Below are 23,882 nucleotides of genomic sequence, written 5' to 3' on the forward strand. Positions count from 1 at the left end.
TGTTGGAAAAAAGAAAAATAAAGAAAAGCCCCACTGTGGAATATATTTTCACTTAGCAATCCATAGCAGCGGAACAATGTGCTGAGTGCTCTGTCTCGTATTTGGTTTCTCTGCTGCTCCATAAGTATAGGCTGAGCCTCGGAGTGCTTCCTCCAGTGCAGACTTGAGTCTCTTGTTTATAAGTGTCCTTTCTGTGGAGAGGAATGATAGTGATTCTGACCCACACTCAAACCAGCAACATTACAACTAATCACTCAAAACGCTTCTTCTGCCTTTTCTTCTTTCTTTCCATTTTTGAATCACTGTAATTTCAGAGCCAAACCACACAGTGTTGGTTTTTATTGGTGCTCTCAGGGGGTGGGGGGGGGAGGGAGGAGAAGAAGAGGGAAAAAAAGGAGAAAGCCAACCGGCGCTGACCTAAATGTGGCTCTCATTAAGATGGCCTGCACACGAGAGGAAGTACGAGCCAAGAAATGTCTCTCTCTCTCTCTCTCTCTCTCTCTCTCTGTCTCTGTCTCTCCCTCTCTCTCTCCCTCTCTCTCCCTCTCTCTCTCGCTTGTTTTCTCCCTATTTCTTCACTTTTATTCTACAGGTCTGCTGTACAATCCCCCCTTCTCTTGCCTCTCCGTCTTCTGTTCTCCCTCTTTGTCCCCACCCTTTTTTATTTTCTTTATGTCTTCCACCCCCCCCCCCCCCCCCCCCCCCCCCCACCACCGCTCCCTTTTTCTTCTCTTTCTATTTTCTTTCTATCTTTTGGCTGGAGAGGTCCATTGTTTATGTTATGAAAAGTTACAACCGGGAGAATGTTTTGCAGCTGGCCAGGGAGGAAAACAAGGTTACGGCGCAGAAATGAAACATATTAATAAATAAGAATTCCTTCTTTGCAATACATCTCGTGTTCTTACTCTTTTTTTGTTTGTTCTGCAAAATTGAGGTTGTAACTTCTTACCGTTTCTACCTGCTCGCCGTGGAATGTGTTTTACTATTGACATGAACATTAAAGTTGCCTGACCTACTTTTTTTGTTTTCAGCCTCCGTAGCAAAAATAAATCTACACAAAACAACAGTGAAATAATGAAAGCGGCGACTCTGCAGCCCCTCGCCTCTAAGCCCGAATGGTGTTGTGACGAGCAGAAAGAAAGTCAGAGGAAAGGCGAATAAAGAAATATATATAAAAAGGTCCATAACAATCTCAGGCTTGGCTTGAAGTCTGAAAAGGTCCTGGCAGACAGAGAATCCCCACACAGGTTATTAACATTAGAGAAGGATGCGTGTGGGTGGAGGAGCGGCAGAAGCACAGAAACATGGCTTGCTTTTGTCCGTCTGGTACCCGCTGTGATGGAAATAGATGGCGGATGGGCGTCTCTGTTGCAGTCTGATGTATGGATGTGTATTAACCAAGAACAGAAACAGGGTGCCAGATAACTAATGTACCGAGGCTGCTGCATCTGGAGATGGTATCCATAAATTAGTGTTTAGCCTCTCTCTCTCTCTCTCTCTCTCTCTCTCTCTCTCTCTCTCTCTCTCTCTCTCTCTCTGTGTGTTTGTGTGTCTCTCTTCCCACAGATGAATACGTCTTTGTGCTCAGTCAGGGTCAGAATGAGAGGCAGGAAAGAGCTCAGCATCAAGGAGTAATGAACATTTTAAATGTATGACCGCATCCGGCAACTATCACTGTCACTCGACATACAAATCATTTTCTGTAAATGAATAGGTCAATTGTTTGGAGTATAAATGCCACTCACAAGTTTGGAGTCCCCCAGTGACGTCTTTGAGTGGGTTGTTTACCCAACGAGCCTGGGAGGGTTGCGCTACTGTCACACCTGCTGTTACCAAAACCTGTGCGCTGCGATGCCGATGATGGAGGTGATTTAGCAGTAAGCCTCACTGACTGAACTAAACCAAGATAAATGGATTTCCAGCACCACTATCACTATTTTTAGTTTAGTTGAGTTACAGACATAAATACATTAGAATCATCGTAAGAACGTTATGGTAAATGGTAGATGGACTGTACTTGTATAGCGCTTTTCTAGTATTCCGACCACTCAAAGCACTTTAACACCACATGTCATCATTCACCCATTCATACACTGATGGCAGGAGCTACCACGTAAGGTACCACCAGCCCATCAGAACTAACTAATCATTCATACAACAGTCACACACCGTAGTGCACAGCTACAGGAGCAACTTAGGGTTAAGTGTCTTGCCCATGGACACATCGACATAGCTAGTGAGTCAGGGATCGAACAGCTGATCCTCTGATTGAAGGACGACCCTGCTCTACCACTGAGCCACAGTCGTTATAATTTACCTTTGCCTAAAACTCACTTTTATTGATTCAAGATCGAACACACCAATCTAAACGAAACTCAATGCAACGCTAACGTTAACTAGCTCTCATCCTGCTAATTTCAACACAGATGAAGTGTTATTACCGAATAAATAGAGTGTTATTTACTGTGACTTTTTGGATTTTAGACACCGTCAGTCTCGAGCCCCCCTCCCCCGGTTCCTACGGTACCTTCTGTAAAAACGAGTACCATCACATTTGCAGAATTTTGGCATGGACTTGGTTCAGAATTATTGGTTCTCGTGATCCCTCTAGCTGCTCAGCTGCTAATAACGCTCAACGGTGCTAAGGAAGGAAATGGCGAGGTCTCTTGACATTTAATGCAAATCACTTTACCTGCAAGTATTAACATATTGCCTCTTGTGTGTTCAGTGATTTAGGGGCCCTGTTTTGGCCATGGGGACACTCATAGTCAACTGTTGCTTTTCAAAGCACTTAGCAGAGTCAATTCAAGCACACGTCAGCTTTAATAACCATTGTCTGGGCCAGGTGCCACAGCAAATCCGATTGTCTCGTGAGGACAGGGCAGCCTAAGTGTAGCGGACAGCCACAACACAGAGGGATCAGGTTATGGAGGAAGTGATCATGGGGAAATGAATCAATCATTTTTCTGCTATTCCAAGTATTTTTAGAGAGAAAAACAACTCTGTTTACTTCTATCTGCTCATCAGGGCCTGAATTCCAGGAGAATCTAAGGCTGCTTTCACACTGCAACCATTAATGCTCAGTTTAAATGTGAGGTCATCATCAGAGGATTGTTTTTGCCATATCTGAAGCTGGTCTACACAGATCACCACAGAGGAACAACAGAATCAACAGAAACTCTCAGAATCAGAATGAACACCGTGCATGAGGCTGCTGAGGGGTTCTCTCTGTATTATGTTATTGGCAACACAGTGGCTTCTAATGAGCCATGTCCCAGAGAAGGCATGCAGGCCTGGATCTGGATTTACTGCATGGATTCCACCATGACTGTCGAGACTGTCGAGGTCACACTGCCAGAAATCAGACACGCAAGTATTTGGACAGAAACACATTTGCTAGTTTACACTCCAGCACAATGACTGTGTGGTTTAAGTTTAGTTTAAGTGTAGGAATTACAGATTCCAACGTTATTTGCATAAAAACACTATTGTAATTCTTGCAGCTATAGGATGTTAAACAGGCTGTGAAAACATCTCCTTAAACAACTGGATTTATTCAAGTTTATTTCCAAAATCTACATTTTACAGGATTGCATTTGAACGCATCATGATGATGTTATAATTTGCCTTCACCCAATGCTCCTTGTTACTCAGTAGAGCTTGAATGCATCATAATGCAAGTCAACGCAACCTACGTTAACGTTAGCTATTTAGCTTCGTGATGTTGTCACTGTGATTACTCTGAGCAGCATGATGTGTCTGATTAGTTAGTTGTTGCTACTGTTTTTAAGGTTGTTCCTCCACGGCGTCATTTAGTTGTGACAGATTGTGAACTTTTTTTCTTCCTCATTACAGTCATTTAGCTCACGCTTTTATCCAAAGCGACTTACAATTCAGATGCTATCATACCGTAGGCACAGCTACGGGAGCAATTTTCGGGGTTAAGTGTCTTGCTCAAGGACACATCGACTTGCAACTCGTGGTGCCGGAGCCAGAGCCAGGGTTTGAACAATCAACCCTCTGATTGAAAGACGGCCCTGCTCTCCACTCAGCCAGTCGCCCCACCCTTCATTCACACTGAAGAATTTCTACACTGACAACCTGTGTGTAAAAGTGACTTCTACATTCTAAAGTATGAGATCAGCTGATCCATCGGTGCATCTCTAGCAACCTTCCCCAATGTTAGTGCACCGAAGGTAATTGCACACTTGAACATACACTTTGATAAAGTCATCATATTTGAAATACCTAAACAAAACTAATTCCCATCAGCCTCAGCTGTACTTACAATATTCCGTGCTAATGAGCATGTTACTCGCTACACTAAAGCCTCTTCCTGGGGGCCTCTTGTCCCCGCGCCTCTTTTGAACAACGCAATTGCACAGAAAACGTAAAGTCTGTATTTTACTGAAATTGACTTGCCTACTTTACTAATTGCAGTATTCCTTTAATCCTAACCAACGGTTCTCTGGAATAACACGCACAGTGCCAAAAAGGAGCTGAGAAAGCCAGGCCCACTGCTACTGACAGACAGACATAGACTGGTGCTTTTATGTGCCTGAGTGTGTGTGTGTGTGTGTGTGTGTGTGTGTGTGTGTGTGTGTGTGTGTGTGTGTGTTGCACATCTAAATTGAAACACCAAATCCATTTTCTCCTTCTCTGTGTTTCCAAGTGTCCACCTGTGTTTTGGGAGTGTATATGTGATGCTTCTCGGAGCGTGTAATTGCTGGTCAGTGCCTGCTGGGTCATCAAGTGCAATTAGCGAGCTGAGGATGGGTGCTGTCCACCTGGACGTGGTCCAAAGTGACTGAGATGGAGGTGGAGACGGACTTCCTCGTGGCCCCAAAAGCAATCTCTACATGCCACGACGCCGGCGCCCGGGAATTGAGCCTGCCAGTCTCCGATAAGGGCTCAGCTGACTCCTTAACCACGCCAGTGCTCATTACCTCATGCTAGATCACTTCAGCTCCCCTCGAAATCCCTCTCCACAGCCCTCCGGCGACTCATTTAGAAATGAAAGTGGAAAGACTCACCTGTGAACCGGAGCCGGAGGGACAGCAGGTGGATGGAATGGATAGGTAGCTGTCCCCTCTTCACTCGTCCAGTATCTCAGAGCCCTTGTTGTTATTTCTCATACACGTTTCTCACAGTATCCTTTCATCTCTGTCTGTTCTTAATTCGGCTCTTTTCTTTTGGCATTTTCAGTGCTGGTGGATGACACTTCAGAGTGTTTCAAAGTGTCATATGGAAACTCTTTGACCCTGAAGGGAAGGAGCTTTGAAGCTATATTGTCCACATCCTGCAGGTCGTATCTGTATTATAACCCACGGATACATTGTACTCTAACCTTTCTCAAGGAAGATATGAGGCCCAGTGTAGATGTCAAGAGCATTGTATGTTGCCCTTGGGGAGGAAGACATTTTAGCACAATGATTGAGTTGTTTTTGTTCTGCCCCTTACGAGTAACTTTTGCTACAGCAGACTGTTTGAGTTTTAAATTTAACATGGAATTACATTACTGAGTGTAATGTAAAAGTGGTCGCTCAAAGGGAGGAACACACTAGAGGTCCTCTCTTCGTCGGGTCCAAATGATATCAAGTCTAATCGGGTCAGGAAAGTGTCCCTTTCTATTGCCATGGGTCTGAGATGTGTGCGCCAATCTGTGTAACACCAAAGTGCTTCACTGCTTTCATCAACCTGGTTCCCAGCAGCAGCAGGCCGCTGTTTTACAGTAAAATCTCTGATAAAGCCACTGTTCACTACCTGCTCGGCAGCAAACAGCAGACACAGTTAGAGAGCAGCTGGTGAACACAGTGGAGCGGTTAGCAGCTAAAGAGACAGATATTGTTCTCAGGAGTTGATGGAGACCAAAACCAGAGCCGATAGGAGTGAGAATATTGGACTATGTTGTCCTAGATATTACTTCTAAATAATCCTAATGTTAATCTGTGTTTGCTTTATTGCTCAGTTACAGTAACCCTTTCAACCAAATTCACACAAATCGGAAAAAAATATTCTTTCAACAATCTTCCAATTTCGAAGAAAGATAAAAACATTTGGAGTGATAAAATTCATGGAACCTTTTTTACCAATGATTGGCAGTACTAAGGCTCTGAATGTCCTATTAACATGTTTTTTACATTCTTTTAACACTGAGACTCTCGTCTATGCAATCATATACATATATCTGTGTTTGTTATACAACACAGTCAATTTGAAATATATCAAATTGACTCAAAGTCAATGTAGAGTACCACTCATTCTGTAATTGTCGGCATTTTTAAGTCCACCTTCCTGAAAGTTGGGCGGTCCTGAAAATGAATATATATGGCATGCCTACACAAGACATGCAGGGCATTAATGCTTGCCTGATCGGGTCGAGTAGACTCTGTGTTTGGGCAAGTGGAATCCTCATGCAGTTGTTCAATCGGTCAACTGCTTTTTTGAACTCAAAGTGGAATGAGGCCAATCATGTAGTTGGGGTTATCTAACGTGGTCATAACTTTTTTTTATTTAACTTTTATTTATATTTTGTGCAGCTTGACGCAGAGCTGAGATGTGAGTGGAGCTGGGCCTGGCTAAAAGTGGAGGTCTAAAGAGACGTGAAGAGAGAGCAGTACAGCTGGTTTTACTGCCTTTCTTGTTTTTATTTCTTTTATTTTCTTTTATCTGTGTTTTATGACTAAACTTTTGAAAATGAGACCTCTGTCTCAATGGATTTTGTCTAAATAAAGGTTAATAATAATAATGTTAACTATCCAGCTGTTCACAACTTTAAATTAGTTTTTTGCTTAAAGTAAATGTTTTCTTCTCAGAGTACACCAGAATGCCACATATTAAAGCTCATATTTAAAATACAATTCTCCCGGGGGAGCATGCCCCCGCACCCCCGACAGGGTTTCGGGTTCAGGTGCTCGTCACCTTTTTCACCTCTTATGAGTTTGCAGGTATGAACTCGAATAATTACAGTTGTTGGAGATGTTTTTACAGTAATATAAAATAGATATTTAAGATGAATTATGAGCGGTTTAATTAACTTCCTAACATTATAAACAGCTTGTAATACTTCATTAAAACTACTCATGTCTCCTCAACATTTTTTATCAAAGCATGTATCTCAATTTTTCCATTTTGGGTAAGTGAAACACCTCAGCTACTTGCGTCCTGACACGTAAATAAAGGGAATGAGGGTTCAAAGGGTTAAAACCAAAGATGATCCAGCATCAGCCTTTCAAAGCAAAGTGCTGTCAGCCAAGCTTGCTGCCTGCTCACCTACGATCACTGCTGTAGACTGAATAGAAAATGTGTTTATCTCTGGGGGTTTGGTAACAGCATGTAATGCAGTTCTCTGTGAGCAGCACCCGTTATTGTTCAGTAAATATGCTCAAATGTAGTGTGTTAGGATAAAGCAAACAGGCCAAAGGACAGCACAGATATTTTCATATTAGCCTGAATGCAGAAGGTTTTGTCAATTTCTCACACTTAGTTCCCCTAACGGGCTCTTTATTTCTAAATGGCTTTGGAGGAGCGGCGTTTATGGCGCCCGGCTCCAGGTGAATATTAAATAGGTAAACTCTGGAGCTTTTCAGCCGAGATAAAAAATAAAAGTTGCAAACAAGAGCCCTTCATTACTCATATCAGCATTCATTCAGCACACCCACGTCCATTTCCAAAAACATTTCATGCTGCGGAAAAATGATGCAAGACGCCAAGCGCTGTGAGTGGGGAGCGACTCACTTCTTAGCTGATAAATTAACCTTTAAGAGTGCATCTTAACTTCTTCTTTCATGGTGCTCAGGTAGCTGAGTGCACAAACGGAAAGCACTTCAGTCTTTATAGAAGAGTGGAGGTCAGTTTTTATAAGTTCATGTTTATTTTTCGTACTATCCATTCTCTTTGCTTTTTGTACAGTATGCACAACTCATCCCATTCACTTCTGTCACCTGGAAGTGACCCAAAGTACAATATGACACCAGTTTAGACAATAAGTTGCATTAGTTATTTTGTCCTTAGACGTTCTTCTCTAGTTGGGTATATACATATATATATATATATGTATATACCCAACTAGCAATTTCTCTCATGGAATAGCTTCATTTCTAAGAACAAGAATAGATGGCCAGTTTCACATGAAAGTTCTCTTTTTCTGGCCATGTTGAGAGTATAATCCAACCCACAAATGTGATGCTCCAGATACTCAACTAGCTCAAAGGAAGGCCAGTTTTATAGCTTCTCTCACCAGCATAACTGTTTTCAGCTGTGCTAACATAGGCACAAGGGTTTTCTAATCATCAATTAGTCTTCTAAGGCGATTAGCAAACACAATGTACCATTAGAACACTGGAGTGATAGTTGCTGGAAATGGGCCTCTATACACCTTTGTAGATATTTCAGTAAAACCAGACGTTTCCACCTAGAATAGTCATTAACCACATTAACAATGTATAGAGTGTATTTCTGATTAATGTAATGTTATCTTCATTGAAAGAAACAGTGCTTTTCTTTGAGAAATAAGGACATTTCTATTGCCATGGGTCTGAGATGTGTGCGCCAATCTGTGTAACACCAAAGTGCTTCACTGCTTTCAACGGTAGTGTATATGTATATATATATATATATGTATATTGTAGCCTCTTTGGAGGTAGGATTTGTTTTCTCAGAACCATTAGTAGTATAAAAAGGAATTTCCATTTCCCTTAAAGGAGGTTTCTTGCTGTGAAGCGGCCCAGTGAAATATGCCATGCTGAGCCACAGACAGAGTGGAATAGAAAAAGAAAAAGTATCCCTCTTTGGCTCCAATGGATTTGATTTATATGGAAATTATTTTGTATGAAATTATACTTTGACTCCCCTATTTTGAGGTAAAGTTGTTGTGATGATTGAGGCTTGAACTTGAGTACAACGCTGGCATGATGAACTGACTTAACAATGGAGCTGCAAATGATTATGTGGCCACACAACGGTAAAATGTCCCTGTTTCTTGTAAATAATGTTAGATAATATGCTAATGATGAACATAGATCAGACTTTGTCCTTCGTAGGATTCAGGGACACTCTCACGATTTTCCTTTTAATCTTTGCTGCTGAGGACTTCTAAAGCCTGAGATTTCCCAACCCAGTTGTGATGAGCAATGGAGCCGCTCTTTATTTGATGGAATCCCCACTTAGCTGCCAGCTGTGTTTGATGTCATTTAAATGTCATGGCAGTGGTGATGGGTTGTGTCTGATGGCACATTAGTTGGGAGTGTAAAGCTGTTGGTACACTGGTTTCATATTAAACTTTGGTGTATTCTCAAAGGTTGAGAAAGGTTTAATGCAATAGTCACTGTACCAGAGGTCGGTCTGTCCACAGTAGAAAGGTGGAGTTACAGTGAAGGAAACAATGTCCCAATCAGTTGTTGTATCATAGAAAAATAGTAATTTAAGAAGTAAATGAGAAACTATTTATACAACCACAAATAAATGAGATGGCATGTTAGTTCTCTAAACCAATCAGGGAAGAGAGAGGCTGTGAATCTCCAAATCAGAGAGCAGCTGTCAAGTTTAGCAAAAATGATCGTGATCATGTCCATATACCGTACGATAAGTCATTAACGTAAAGATTATCGAGGTCATGTCCACATACTGTACGATAAGTCATTAACGTTAAACTGATCGAGGCCATGTCCATATATCGTACGATAAGTCATTAACGTAAAGATTATCGAGGTCATGTCCATATACCGTACGATAAGTCATTAACGTTAAACTGATCGAGGCCATGTCCATATATCGTACGATAAGTCATTAACATAAAAATGATCGTGGTCATGTCCATTTATCGTACGATAAGTCATTAACGTAAAAATGATCGTGGTCTTGTCCATTTATTGTACGATAAGTCATTAACGTAAAAATGATCGAGATCATGTCCATATATCGTATGATAAGTCATTAACGTAAAAATTATCGAGATCATGTCCATATATCGAACGATAAGTCATTAACATAAAAATGATCGTGGTCATGTACATATACCGTACGATAAGTCATTAACGTTAAACTGATCGAAGCCATGTCCATATATCACAAGATAAGTCATTAACGTAAAAATTATCGTGATCATGTCCATTTATCGTACGATAAGTCATTAACGTAAAAATGATCGAGATCATGTCCATATACCGTACGATAAGTCATTAACGTTAAACTGATCGAAGCCATGTCCATATATCACAAGATAAGTCATTAACGTAAAAATAATCGAGGTCATGTCCATATATCGTACGATCGTTCAACAATGTACTTATTGTGACAGGCCTAGCTGTGGTAGGCGCATTAGAATGGATGGATGGAAGTTCAGCATTTAGGTATCACATGCACTATATTTTTAGGGCATTGTGAATGAAGCATCTTGATCTGATTCAGAGGATCGATTTCTTTCCAAGTCGCCTGAAACTGATTCTTCTCGAGATGATCGTCCCATGTAGCCAGTGTAGAAATGATATAGTCGACAACGTAGACGTGTAGGCCAAGTTGCGAATGGATGCCTGTGCACACTGCAGCAATTGCAATCCCGACATATTGGCAGTGAGAAGTAGCTGCTGTGGTTTTGGACTGTACAGTTACTAGCCGTGTCTTATGGTCCTGTAGGAGTGCAGCATCACAAAAAAGCTATTTCACATCTTACTTAAAGAATCACCTGTGATTGAGGAGTCCGTCTCCCCAGCTGTGGACTGGACTGCAGTTATGTGCGGTCAGAGCAGAGGGACAGAAAGGACTCGTAACAAGAAGACAAACTTTTGTGCAAATTAAATCTAGCAATGTATTTTAATCTTTATTCCATCGCAGCTTTGTGAGGATTTTATCGGTGATAAATTCTCTTTCAGAGCAGCTCGCAGAGACATGTCCCTGAACTCTCCTTTCCTCAATCACTGATTATGGCTTCTTTTTTCTTCCGTCCTCAGCATCGATGTCATCTACGTGACAGAAACTTGCTCAGGCTGGGAATGCCTGTGCTGTCACTTGTTTTTACAGTTGAGGCCAAATTAATGTTCATTATGATTGTGAGTAGCTCATTTGCATATGGAAACGAAAAGCATGGTGCTTGTTGGCATCGGAATCAAAGAGAAAGCCTTCCAGAAATGCAACCTCGCCCATGCTTTAGTAAGAAAGCTGTGCTGTGTGGTCCTTTTTGTTCGACACAGATATCCAGCTGTGCCATCACAATAACACACATTTCTGAACTCCTTCTCAGATGGATTTGGTAGCAATTAAGCAGGCCATTAGTTTTTTGTGTTGTTGTTTGTTGCATGGGAAAATGTTGAATGTGAATTGATAGACTGGATCTGGGTGCTGTGATGCATGTGATTAGCCTGGATACCATGTCTGTCACAGCGTGAGGTGGCTTCAGAGCCAGCAGTTTCTGACAAACATCAACATGCTCACAAGCTGGAATCAGAGCAGCCTCAGCTGCTGACTCACATCTGATGTGCTGTTGTGTTAGCTCGCTTCAAGTTCAACTTTTCCTTTTGTCTGAGGGAACAAAGCGAGGCATTTTTAAACACTGTATCACTGGCAAATCAATGGTGATACACTGTTGTTTATGTCAGCATATGAGAGAGCTAGAGGGTAGATAGGTCAGACTGTGTTTAGTAGGGGTGTGTGTGGCACAGATTTATTTTTAACACTCGGTTCAAAGCCCGTTAGATGTGATTCAGTTTAGCTCAGATTAGAAGGGATTTGATGATTGTTGGTTCATAAATAAAATTAGATCTCAGTAAATACAATTAAAATACAATCAGTTTGGGCTGGGAAATATGGAGAAATTAAAAATTCACAATATTATTGGAGCAAATACCATGATAAATGCCATAATATTGTAGGGTTGAACGTTAATACTTTTATACAATATTAACACAATGACATTTTTGATAATTTATCATCACTAAGTGGGTAAAAGCAAACAATAATAAACAGCAACAGCAGTCTGGTTACTTACTGTAATGCAGCCTTTAAAACCAAGAAAATGAAACACATATTACAAAATCTAAAACGATATCTAGTCTCATTTTATGATAAACTCTTGTTTCCAATGTTTACTGAGGTAATAAATTAAGTGAGAATTAGGGTTATTTTCTGACCTCTTTTTAAGGTCAGATTGTAGCACTTATCTCGATAGCACAGTTTAGCACTTTTTTACATTTTGTCTTGTGCTGCATTATACAAAGACATACAGTCTGTCAAAATAAAATGCTCAATTTGAATTTTGGAGGAAAATGTATCGTTTAGATTTATTAATTGGTAAAATAGTATTAATGTAATAATCTTTAGAAAACGAGTCATTAGTATCAGCCCTAAATCACACACAGGATCAGTATCGGGTCAAATTGATTTTCAAGTGTGTATCAGTTAATCCTAGATATTCATGCAGATATTACTGTGAGAGCTACTTCTCATCACTCGAATAAGCATTTGAGGTGTTCCAAACCGACGACGGACTCTGTCATGTTTTTTGAATCAAAGTTTTTCCCAGGAACGGTTGCCTTCTGTTATCATTACATGAGAATTCAAAGACACCAAAAAGGTTGTGATGGGTATTCTGTTGTACTGATACTTTGATGCTCCCATCGCTTTTTTCAGCACGACAGATAATTGGAAACTGTCGACACCCCACTTTGGCTCAGTGGGGGATTGAAGGGAACAGTAATAAGTACCTTGCTGTATGTGCCCCCCCCCCGACCTCTCCACGCTCCTCTCCTCTGCCTCTCAGAACAAGACTTGTTTAATTCTAGCAGCTTTGACGAGCATTTGACATAGATTAATTATAGAGGATCTTCATGTCATTTAACGAGTTGCGTTCGACACATTCACAGAGTACAAGAGGTTACTCAGGGCACACTTTCTTCTGCTACAAAATCAACTTCATTCCCAGCAACCCACAGCCGTCCCTGCTTCGGCTCTCATACCTCTTCCGCTGTCCTCGGCATCGCTCCGTCCTCCTCCGTCCTCCTCCGTCCTCCTCTGCCCTCGCTCTCCGAGCCCTCTCGGGTCTCAGACGTGATTGCTTCCTCCTGTAAAGCTCTATCCACTCGCACCTTTCCTGGCCCCTCTCCACGCTGCTTGACTGATCGGGAGAAATTGCACCGGAGACGACAGTAGCTCCTTCAACAATTTCATGGCCTAGTTTCACTCGGATAAGAGAAACAGTCAGAAAAAGGGAAGGAAGTAGTGAATGGTTCACAGTCAGTCATCACTGAAACTGGGAAACTCCAGTCTGGAACCTTTTTCCTCTCTTATTTACTCTTCAGTATTAGGGTATTAGCAGTGAATTTGCTTTCTCAATAGACACGACGGCACTGACAAAACCTTTTTCCAATATAGTTTAATACAAGGGGGCTTACCTGAGTTACATATACTGGACTGTTCATCTACTGTACATGTATGTTACTAACCTGTTTCAGGGTTAGGGTCACAACTGAATAGGTTCTTTTCTCAACTTCGGTTGATTTGATTAAAAAAATCATATAGAATCAATCAAATTCAGTTGAAGTTTCAGGTGTAGTCAGTGGTGAGGAGTCTCCTGAGGATGAAACTCAAATGAACTGCTTTTATTGTTGGTGGAATACAGGTTAAAAGGTTACAACTAGGTTCATTTATTGCTACATAAGAAAAGCACACACACACAAACACGTGGAAGTTGGAAGATGAATTTAGGAGTCTCAGGAAAGAAGCTGAGGAAACAAGCTACTCTGGTAGTACGGTAGCTGATACTTCTGTATCAGTGCCAGAGTGCAGTAGGCGTGGCTTGGATGGGTATGGTCATATTTCTTTTACTCCAATATCACTCAATATTGCTCTGTATATGGTGCCAATTGTGTTCGCCTGCTGTCGAGCCCTCCTGTCCTGTGCCATACACATCACATTTCAGCTTGTAATGTTTCCACTCAGGAGGAAAAGAAAAAAAGCACATCCTTAGTCACTCCAAAGGCACAGGGGGATATAATATCTACATGATAATGTTATCTTGTACACAAACTTGGGTGTTTTGGATTGACTGAGAACTGTTGAGACAGTCGTTGTAGTCCATCAGTACTTCTGCCAATAAAGGCTGAAATATTACAATATCAGACATTACCTTGTTTATTAGACTGAATTGCAATTTTGTTTCACTTCATTATTCAGACTGACATTAGGTTCATGTATTGTTACAACCAACCAATCAATGTCGAGTGACATCCTTCCCCCACTTCCCCCACATCATTTTCACTCGACATTGAAGCTGTTGTAGCTGTTGGATGTAGCTAGGTGGCTAGCTAGCTAGGTCGGAAGGTGGTATGCTTGATAAGCCCACTTCAACACCCCCCAACTGCCCCGTCATCAGACAAACACCTACACCCCCTGCCTCCTCCTCACCTCTCCCAAACGACCCCCCACCGGCACTGAGGATCTACGAAGAGGATGTGAGTTGACTCTTTCACTGGCCCCCATCTTCACTCAGATCTTCAACCGATCCCTGGAACTGTGTGAAGTCCCCTCATGCTTCAAATACTCCACGATCATCCCGGTCCCCAAGAAATCCTCCATCACAGGATGAAATGACTACAGGCCCGTCGCCTTGACGTCTGTGGTCATGAAATCCTTTGAGAGACTGGTGTTGACCCATCTGAAGAACATCACAGAGCCCCTGCTGGACCCCCTCCAGTTCGCCTACCGGGCAAACAGGTCGGTGGATGATGCAGTCAACATGGGACTGCACCACATGCTGCAACACCTCGACTCCCCAGGGCCATATGCAAGGGTTCTGTTTGTGGACTTCAGCTCAGCGTTCAACACCATCATCCCAGAAATACTCCAACCCAAACTCTCCCAGCTCACTGTGCCAGCCTCCACCTGTCAGTGGATCACAAACTTCCTGACAGACAGGATGCAGCAGGTGAGGCTGGGAAAAATCACATCCGGCACCCGGACTATCAGCACTGGTGCCCCCCAGGGGTGGGTGCTCTCCCCACTGCTCTTCTCCCTCTACACCAACGACTGCACCTCAGAGGACCCGTCTGTTAAACTCCTCAAGTTCACAGACGACACAACGGTCAACGGCCTCATCAGGGACGGTGATGAGTCTGCGGTGTTGAACAGCTGGTCCTCTGGTGTGGTCAGAACAACCTGGAGCTGAACAAGCTCAAAACTGTGGAGATGACAGTGGACTTAAGGAGGAGCCCCCCAACACTGCCCCCCCTCACCATACTCAACAACACTGTGTCCGCTGTGGAGACCTTCAGGTTTCTGGGATACACAATCTCACAGGACCTGAAGTGGGCCCCCAACATCGACACCATCAGGAAAAAGGCCCAGCAGAGGCTGTACTTCCTGCACCAGCTCAGGAAGTACAACCTGCTGCAGGAGCTGCTGATTCTGTTCTACTCCACCATCATCCAGTCGGTTCTCTGCTCCTCCATCACTGTGTGGTTTGGATCGGCCACCAAACAGGAACAGACTACAACGGATTGTCAGGTCTGCAGAGAGGATCATTGGTTCCAGCCTGCCCCCCATCCTGGACTTGTTCACCTCCAGAGTCAGGAAACGGGCTGGAAAGATCACTGCAGACCCTTCACAACCTTGACACAAGCTGTTCCAACTCCTCCCCTCTGGTAGGCGCTACAGAGCTCTGTACGCCAAAACCACCAGACACAGGAACAGCTTCTTTCCACTGGCTGTCACTCTCATGAACAATTAATCAGACATACTGCACTATCACCTCTGTTTGCACTATTACCACCACTTGCACTATCACCTCAATTCCATTGCCATTGTTGTTATAGGTTTATGTTCATATATACATATACTTTTTTGGATATATATATATATATGTACTTATAATGTAGATAGTTGTTGAATGTTTATAGCTACATCTGTTCTACTTTTTTTTGTTGCGCGTTCTATTTTTTATATATATATATTTCTCTTGTTTATTTGTAAACTTGTGTATGTACATTGAGAGCGAAGTGGAAACCGGAGTCAAATTTCATGTAATAAAGCTGATTCTGATTCTGATAATTACATTTTGCAGTGACATGCTGGTTGTTTAACTACATTCATGTTCACAGTGAGATTCAGTAGTTAGGTTACTTTTTTGTCATTCTTTGTGTGGTGAACGACTGAAACTGCAAACAATTTTAGGCCATAAAAGGAAAGGCATATTTTATATTTTACCATTGCTTTTCTACTCTAATTGAACCCCCTTTGACCAGCCCTCCCCTCTTGTTCTATTGATGCATTCATCAGGCAGCCACCACCACACACTTGACCTTTCACCTTTGTGTTGTGCCTGCATGTATAAAGGGCTCACACAGAGACAGCGTCATCATCTTCAGTAAGTCCAATACTGTTTTAGTTGTTGAGATCTTCTGACGAGTAAGACAAGAGGCCCATTGTTTTAGACCGGTGCTCAGGTCGGTCAAACAGTCCAGAAAAGTGCAAGTTTAAAACAATTTGCTGGGGTATGTTTTTTTTGGGGGTGGGTTACGATGTGAACAAGTGGCCACTTTTTAAAACTTGTTTTTATAATGTCATATCACATGCACATCTTTTTCTTCGTAGCTTTAGTTAACCAAACTGTATTTTAACTTCTTCTAGTGTGAAGTAAGTGGTTGCTTGCAAAGCTTTGCTTTCAAAGTAGCTTCCACAACACTGATTATTTGAGCAGTTTTGGCCATCATTTCTATCTGTAGTGGTAACTGACATGAGTAAGACAACCAACAAACCGCCACGTTAGCCACACTTGCTTAAAGTGGTAAATCTATTACTCAGTAGTGCAGTAGTTCATCACGGTTAAAAGCCCATTCATTGCTTCCAGTTTGACCAACTGTAGTTTGCCATAATTGTGTGCATACAGTTTTCTTGTGCAATAAGTACTATTAGTGACATTTTAGGCGCTTGCTTTTTAATTTCAAATAAAGCTGATTTGTTCTAACTAGGCCAGCCTACTGACTGCTTGTGTTTCCTGCCTCATCTGACTTCACTGAGTTTAATGTCACCATGTAAGATCACTACAATCATAACCTACGGAAATGTTTGCCAAACCTATGAAAACAAGACTCAAGTTGTATTAAACCACAATTATACAAGGTCTCTGGGTGCTATTTAAGGGCAGCCATTGTGCAAAATTGCAGCTTTATGTGCGTTCTTGTGTCATTAAATGGACACACATTAAATGTCACAAAACAACCGTTGCCTGGCATCTTATAATGCATGAGATGAGCTGTAATAGAGCATAGTTATGATCACTGTGGCAACCCACAGTCACATCAAAGATCTGAAGAGCGCATACATCATCACCTCTTTGTATGTTTACAGTTCATCACCCTGTATGATAATCGCTGCCTCTCAGGAAGAGAGGGAGGACTGTCAGGGCCCTCTCATCATATTCTTAGCATGTAGATTAGAGACGCTTTGATCCATCTAATAAGCCCTCCTCTGGCCCAGGCTTGGAGCTCCATCTGATGCACGGATGCTGCCGTCTTCATCCCTTTCCACATCTAACCACAGCCCCAAGCTGATAAGCATCAGTGGCACGACCCAATTCAACACTTCCTTTCTTGTGCTGTCTCTTTAGCTCCCTCTTTTTTCTTTTCCGGCTGTTTCTCACTATCGATTTGTCTTTTCCTGTCTCCCTTTCTGTTTCTCTTTCGGTGTCTGCGAGTGTCTCTCCAACTGTCTCTTTTCATCAAGTGAGCCACTTGAACAGGACTTTTCTAACTTCTTATCGAGTGACTGCTTGAACTCTCCATCCGTCTTCTTCGCCCCATTTTTCCTCTTCCACCTTATCCTCTAGGATGTGGTATGCTAACTTAATCCAAAATTGACTGACAGTGAAACATGATCAAACATGTCACTACACCCGGTTTAAATTTGCGTGTGCTTGATGCAGCTTTACGTCGTACGTTCATTTGCTCTTTAAGCCAGTGGGGGAGCAGGATGAAGATTAAAGCTGTCTTACCGTAACCTTGAGGAATCAGCTGTAGCAGCCCAAATCAGTCAGAGCACCAGTGGCTGCTGTGAAAGATCGACAAATGTGGCTGAGGGAGTGTGAGGCTCTGGAAGCCGTTTGATTTCAGTAAATGTGTTGATACCCCCACAACAAACTCAGTAAGCAGAGCTTCTAAACCAATCATTATGACGAATGGACTCTGAGATGGTAGGCCGGAGATATGAAGAAAAGTAGTGAAGTGGAAAAGGAAATGGAGATGCTTTTCCACAAGTCAAAGGAACATTGGATATTCTGAGCTAAAAAAATCATACAGACGGGGAAATCTGATGAAGAGTTATATTTCTTCACCTCTTCTGTTCCCTCCAGGCTGAGGTTCCATGGCGGGAACCTCAGCCTTAAGGCCTCGGTATGCTTCAAAACAACTAGGTCGTATGACAGTTGTCAGACCACAGCTGAAAGAAAAGTGTTGAAACCTATTACTAATGGCCAACCTTGAAAGTGGGGTCCAACAGACGTCTGGGGACATGGACTTTGACAGCCATTGGGGTGTAGCCAGGAGGCCATCACTGCAGGCTGTTAGACGATGCTTCGTTTGAAGTATGAATGCAGTGCAGTTGGCTGCTTGGAGTGGGCCGATTGCTTGACCCCCCCGGGAGTGCTGCTTGCCCTGAGTGCAAGCCCCTGCCCCTGCACCGTTTATTGTAAGCTTATTAATGTTGAACGTATCATGTGGCCCTCTATTGGACGGAGTACCTTGCTTTATAGTTGGATACTGAGGCCCTTAGAACCTCTCCTTGTTCAAGGGATTGCTTTGTATGACGTGTTGTCCAACCACACCTTCAGGCAAAAGTGTTCATACCACCATCAAACACGGGGTAAGACAAACTGATCTTTAGGATACGGGGATAACAGCACACACTTTCGGACAGTCTTTCATCAGAAGCGTTCATGGATTTGTATTCTGTTGTGATTGAGGCAGTTATGTAAAGAATGCAAAAAGAGACCTTGAGAGAGAAGTTCAAACCCCGGTTACTGTCGCACCTCATTGGAAAGGAATCTCAGATTGCTGTAAGATGATCCAGCAAGTACTTTGTTTAAAGCATACCGAGGCCTTTAAGACCTCTCCTTGTCCAATTTACTGCCTTCTTGACAGTTCACACTTCCCTACCTTGCTCCTTCCTTTAAGTAAACTCTCATACTTACTACTAGCTGTCACCAGTGCTCTCCCTCTTCACTTTGTCCCCCTTTTCTCACTTCCCTCTCCCCAACCGCTGTGACTCTGCCGTGACCTATCGAGCTCCTTCAGCTGGAGCCGGGGAAGTTTCTCAACGGAACAGCTGAAAACGAAGCTAGAGAAGTGGGGGTGCATCTGCTGAGCATGTGTCATGTTGGAATGACACTTTTAATGAAAGAATGGTCTTGAATACACAATGGGTTGTTTTGTTTGTAAGATAGAAGGGTGAATACAGATAAGACCTGGATTCTCTCACTTAATCCCACTTGATGGTTATGTTGTAATGTAGAAAATAGTTTCTCTACACGCAGACTTTTTGTTACGCTACATTTAGTTTTGACGGTTAATCATTGGAACTGCTATTTCCTTTCACAACACTGAAACTTGGGGCCTCATTTGTCAAAGTGTGTGAAGAGGAAGTTCTAAATCAGTGTATATGAACTCCTGATATGAACAAGACAGTTTGTGTTAACTGTGCATGGGCCCAGCAGTGCACAATGATCAATGATTGATCTACATCAGTCTCTGCCTGAGCAACCAAACAGAAGCGATTCTGCCCTAGATATCCCTATTTTAATGTCACTGCCGTGGCTTTGCACAACATCTGGGTTTAAGTACAATATGAGTAATGTTAGGGAAGAAATGTGGTTATGGCTGTTAGACTAAAGTTAAAAGAATACTCCACCTGCAAAATGAGCTTTTGTTACTCACGCATTACCTTGAATACTAGAAAGAAACTAGCAGGCCTCCACGGGGAACGGAGAAAGTAGGCCCTCTCCCATTGAACCAGATGGGGTCGAGGTTTATCGACACTGTGTCTAGATAAAAAATACTGTGAATAACATGTAATGTTAAGCCTGGACCCTATTTACTTCAATTCATCAAGAAGAATCTGTTCATGAATTCTCCTTCCATTTCAGGAATTCAAGGTAACGCGGTGAGTAACGCATATACAAATGGTCTTTGTGTGGGTCAGGTATTTCTTTAAGGTACAGCTAGGGTTAGGCAACTCAAACACTTGGTTAAAGCCAAGGGCTCCTGTTAGACCAACATTTCTAACAGTGAGGTTGATACTAATGAGGTTCAGCTAAACCAAAATGTTTGGACACAAGTGGCACAGAACCACCTCTCATTCACAGATGATAGAATAGTGACTTCACGGAGCTGCAGGTGCTCAGTGATGTAGGGCTTGAAAAACAAGATAAAAACGGGGAGTCAATGCAAATCTAAAAGAATAACATTTCAGTTTAAGAGGAATGATTTCCTCTTTTATTTCAGAGCACAGAAGCTGCTGCATCACCCAATGTGTCGTTTGTGCTGCAGTAACACTGGGTAAAGGGTTAACATGTCTTCAGGTGCCATAGGTGTCAATCTTTCCGATTTGCTGACATGATTGACAGCAGCAGCTCATTGGAGGTTAAACATCTCCAATTTGGGAATTGGTTTACCTACGATTACACTCGTCTACAGGATTTAACGGCGGCTGCTGGGCACTGACAGAACACACAGTGTGTGGACCGGACGGTTGGCATGCTCGTAGTGGCATCAAACACACCACCCCGCCGAGCTCCTAGCATGTTACCGCACTGTATGTCTCTTTGATGCTGATAGGAATAGCTGCCTATGCAGTGTCACTTCACATCACGCTGACTGACACACAGTCCCACTCTGCCTCTTTTTCTGTTTTGGCAGAGGGTTTCCTCAGTGGAGACAAATGTAATGATTTCATGGTGCTTGTAAAGAGTTTATGGTGTTTCAGACTCTTGTCAGCTGTGGTGCAGCAGTACCCTGATTGTGTAAAACAAGCACAGATGCTTCTGGTCAAGTCTAACGTTGCATTAGCATTGGACCAGTTTTAGCTGACAATGTATAATTGCTTTGCCAATGTATCTTTATGTAGACATAACTGCTGTTATTCAATCAGCAAAAAAACATCAGACTTCTAATGTCATCATTATCTCTGCCAGGAGAGCCATGCGTCTGTGAGTGAGTGTGCACCTCTGTGTCTGTCCTCATCACTCACTACTCTGAACCGGCCCCTGGAGCCCAGGACACAGTGGAGCAGAAACACTTTGCTCACTATTATTGTTTTCGGCGGTGTGTTTGGCTAATCGCTAACAGTACACAACCGGCTGATGATTTCATCTAGTCCGCAGTATTATGTCCACATTAAATAACAGCGTCAGATCATAGAGTATCAAAAAGTGATGATGCCAAGATTGTTTTCTTGCCTAGAGGAGTTCTTCTCTGCTGCACAGTTAGCTGCTCACTGAATGAGCAATCAGCCTGCACACAGGTTTGTAACTAACAGTTATTATCATTATAGATTGATCCGCTAATTACTCCCTCAATAAGTCAATCAAGTGTCAGATAATAGTTAAAAAACGGCCACCAGCGGTCCAAAATCTAAACCTATTAAATGTACTATCACATGAGCAAAGACACATCTGAGAGGCTATAACCAATGTCATTTTTTCTAGAATATCTACTAAATATTTGGAATATATTGTCAGTGAGTTTCACCCTCACACAGCTGTGGAGGGTAAATTGAAACAATGATATTGAAGCACTTCTTCCCCACTTGTTCCTCTCTGCATCTGTAAAGTGTTATGTCCTGAATAATAGAAAGAGTTTTTAAGCTGAGTTGTGTCCACTTGTTGTCCAAACGCAGCGTGAAACTGTTGCTTTCTCTGCAGAGATGCTTTCCAACAGCGAGAGAAGTGAGCTCGAGTTTTATTTATAGAAATGAAAAAAGGAGCTCAAGTGTTTCTCGTAATCAAAACCATACGGACAGGTTGTAATAAATAGATCTCCATGTTGTTCATATGATAGGTATTCATTCTGAATCCAGAACAGAAAAGAAAACCACAGCCAGATATCCTGAGAGCTACTGGAGATCTTTGAGAGAAGAGGATGAATCTTCATGATTGTCACAGCCCTCTGGCCTTTTCTCTGGCATCACCATGTGGACAACATGTCCAACTGGACATTGGACATCTCAATCTTTAAGTGTCACCTCATTAGTAGAGGTTTGTGGCTGAAGGGGGTCATCTGTACAAAACAGCCTGCTCCTGGTTTAGTTTACTGACAACATTTCACAGATTGGAACCATCATGTCCTGAGGCCAGACGCATGGAATTATGCAGATTTATAAAGCAGCAGGTGATCTGGGTCTGTTTTACGAATGTCTGTGGAGCCTCATTTCCACTCCCACCGTTCGCTATAAATGGATGTAGAAACGCCCTCAAACATGCGTTTGCATATCGATATTTATATTCTCACATCGCTCCACCACGTGGCATCGGCAAAGTTCTCCACCGGTGCCAGAGAATCTGTCTTCATGCACAGCTGTGGCTGTTTAGCGTCATCATCACTGCAGTCAATTCTCAATCATCATTATAATTTAACGTCAGAAGGATGATCAATGATTCATTTTCCCGTCTCTGAACTCCTTCAGTCTCCTCCTCCTCATCATCACCCACAGCTATCGCAGATAAAACCGCCTGTACGCTGGTCTGAAGTCTGCAAGAGGTGCACACTGTTCCTCCATAAATACCAGTTTATGTGTTGCGAACAGGTGTACACATCATTTACACATCTGGCCCCTGGTGTAAAGTAGAGGCTCTACTAATATCTCCCTGTTGTTATATTATTTAGCATATATTTAACAAGGAATCTCAGTACAAGGATGCCAAATATGTCATATTCGCTATTCAGAAGCAGTATTGCCGTTGAATTGTTGGCCCACTAAAGAGCACTCTGATGCTCTGTTGGGTATAATGAACAGCAGCCACTAAAGGGACTTAATGCTGCAGCGCTGCGTACGTTCTTTGGTGCTCACCATTCATTGTGCTATGTTTCAAACTGTTGAACATGTTTTGGTCACTGAACTCGTTTTCAATATGAAAAAAGACATGCCGTTAAGAACATATATGTTGGCCATCATGTGCCTCAGAAAATGAATTGGTTACTTACTATCTTGATATTTGTTTGATTCATATATATTGTGTATTTTTTTCAAGCAAAAACACCAGATTCTTCTGTGTGATATTTGCAGCTTTTCCCATTGATCAAATTGTATAACTTTGGGACGTTTACTTGGACAAATCAAGCTATTGACATCGCCTTGGGCTCTAACAAATTGTGATGGGTATTGTTTCACATCTTTTGATATTTTGCAAAAGGTAAATCAAATAATTGAGGAAGCCATCGACAGATTAGTCAATATGACAAAATCATTTAGTTGCAGTCCTCATCAGAATGTGGTTTGAACGTGTATTCTCATGTCTCTGAAATAAATACCAGAGGAGCATTTCTTCTGAAACACATTTCGGGGAATAGATACGTCAAATGCATTTATGTTCCACTCAGCTGTAAGTGAACTGCCTTTGGGCGACTTGTAGACCGTGTTGCCTGCTGGCTGAACACTCTGCACTGTGATTCTTTTAAACGTGTTCCTGGTGAGTTCTTCTGCTGCTATGATCTGATCCGATCTCTCTTCTTGACCCGTAGGAGGAGCACCCAGTCAGAGGGGAAATATCGCTCTCATCCAATGACCTCCAGCTGGTGCTACAAGTGGAACGTAATCAGTGAGTACTCCTTCTCTCGTACCCGCCTGTAATAACCTGTCTTCTACCTGAGGAGAAGAACTCATTGGGAGACAGAGAATGTAGAGTGAGG

General features: G+C 42.4%; 1 protein-coding gene across 1 annotated transcript in view; it reads left to right on the forward strand.

The window, feature by feature from the left end:
* adam19a (ADAM metallopeptidase domain 19a) overlaps positions 1-23,882 on the forward strand; it is a 178,166-nt gene that overhangs the window by 53,693 nt on the left and 100,591 nt on the right. Inside the window, exon 3 of the mRNA XM_079184476.1 lies at positions 23,715-23,791. Coding sequence (XP_079040602.1) covers positions 23,715-23,791 — 77 coding nt within the window. The remainder of the gene's footprint in view (positions 1-23,714; positions 23,792-23,882) is intronic.

This window comes from Pholis gunnellus, assembly GCF_910591455.1.
Source record: "Pholis gunnellus genome assembly, chromosome: 23".
NCBI lineage: Eukaryota > Metazoa > Chordata > Actinopteri > Perciformes > Pholidae > Pholis > Pholis gunnellus.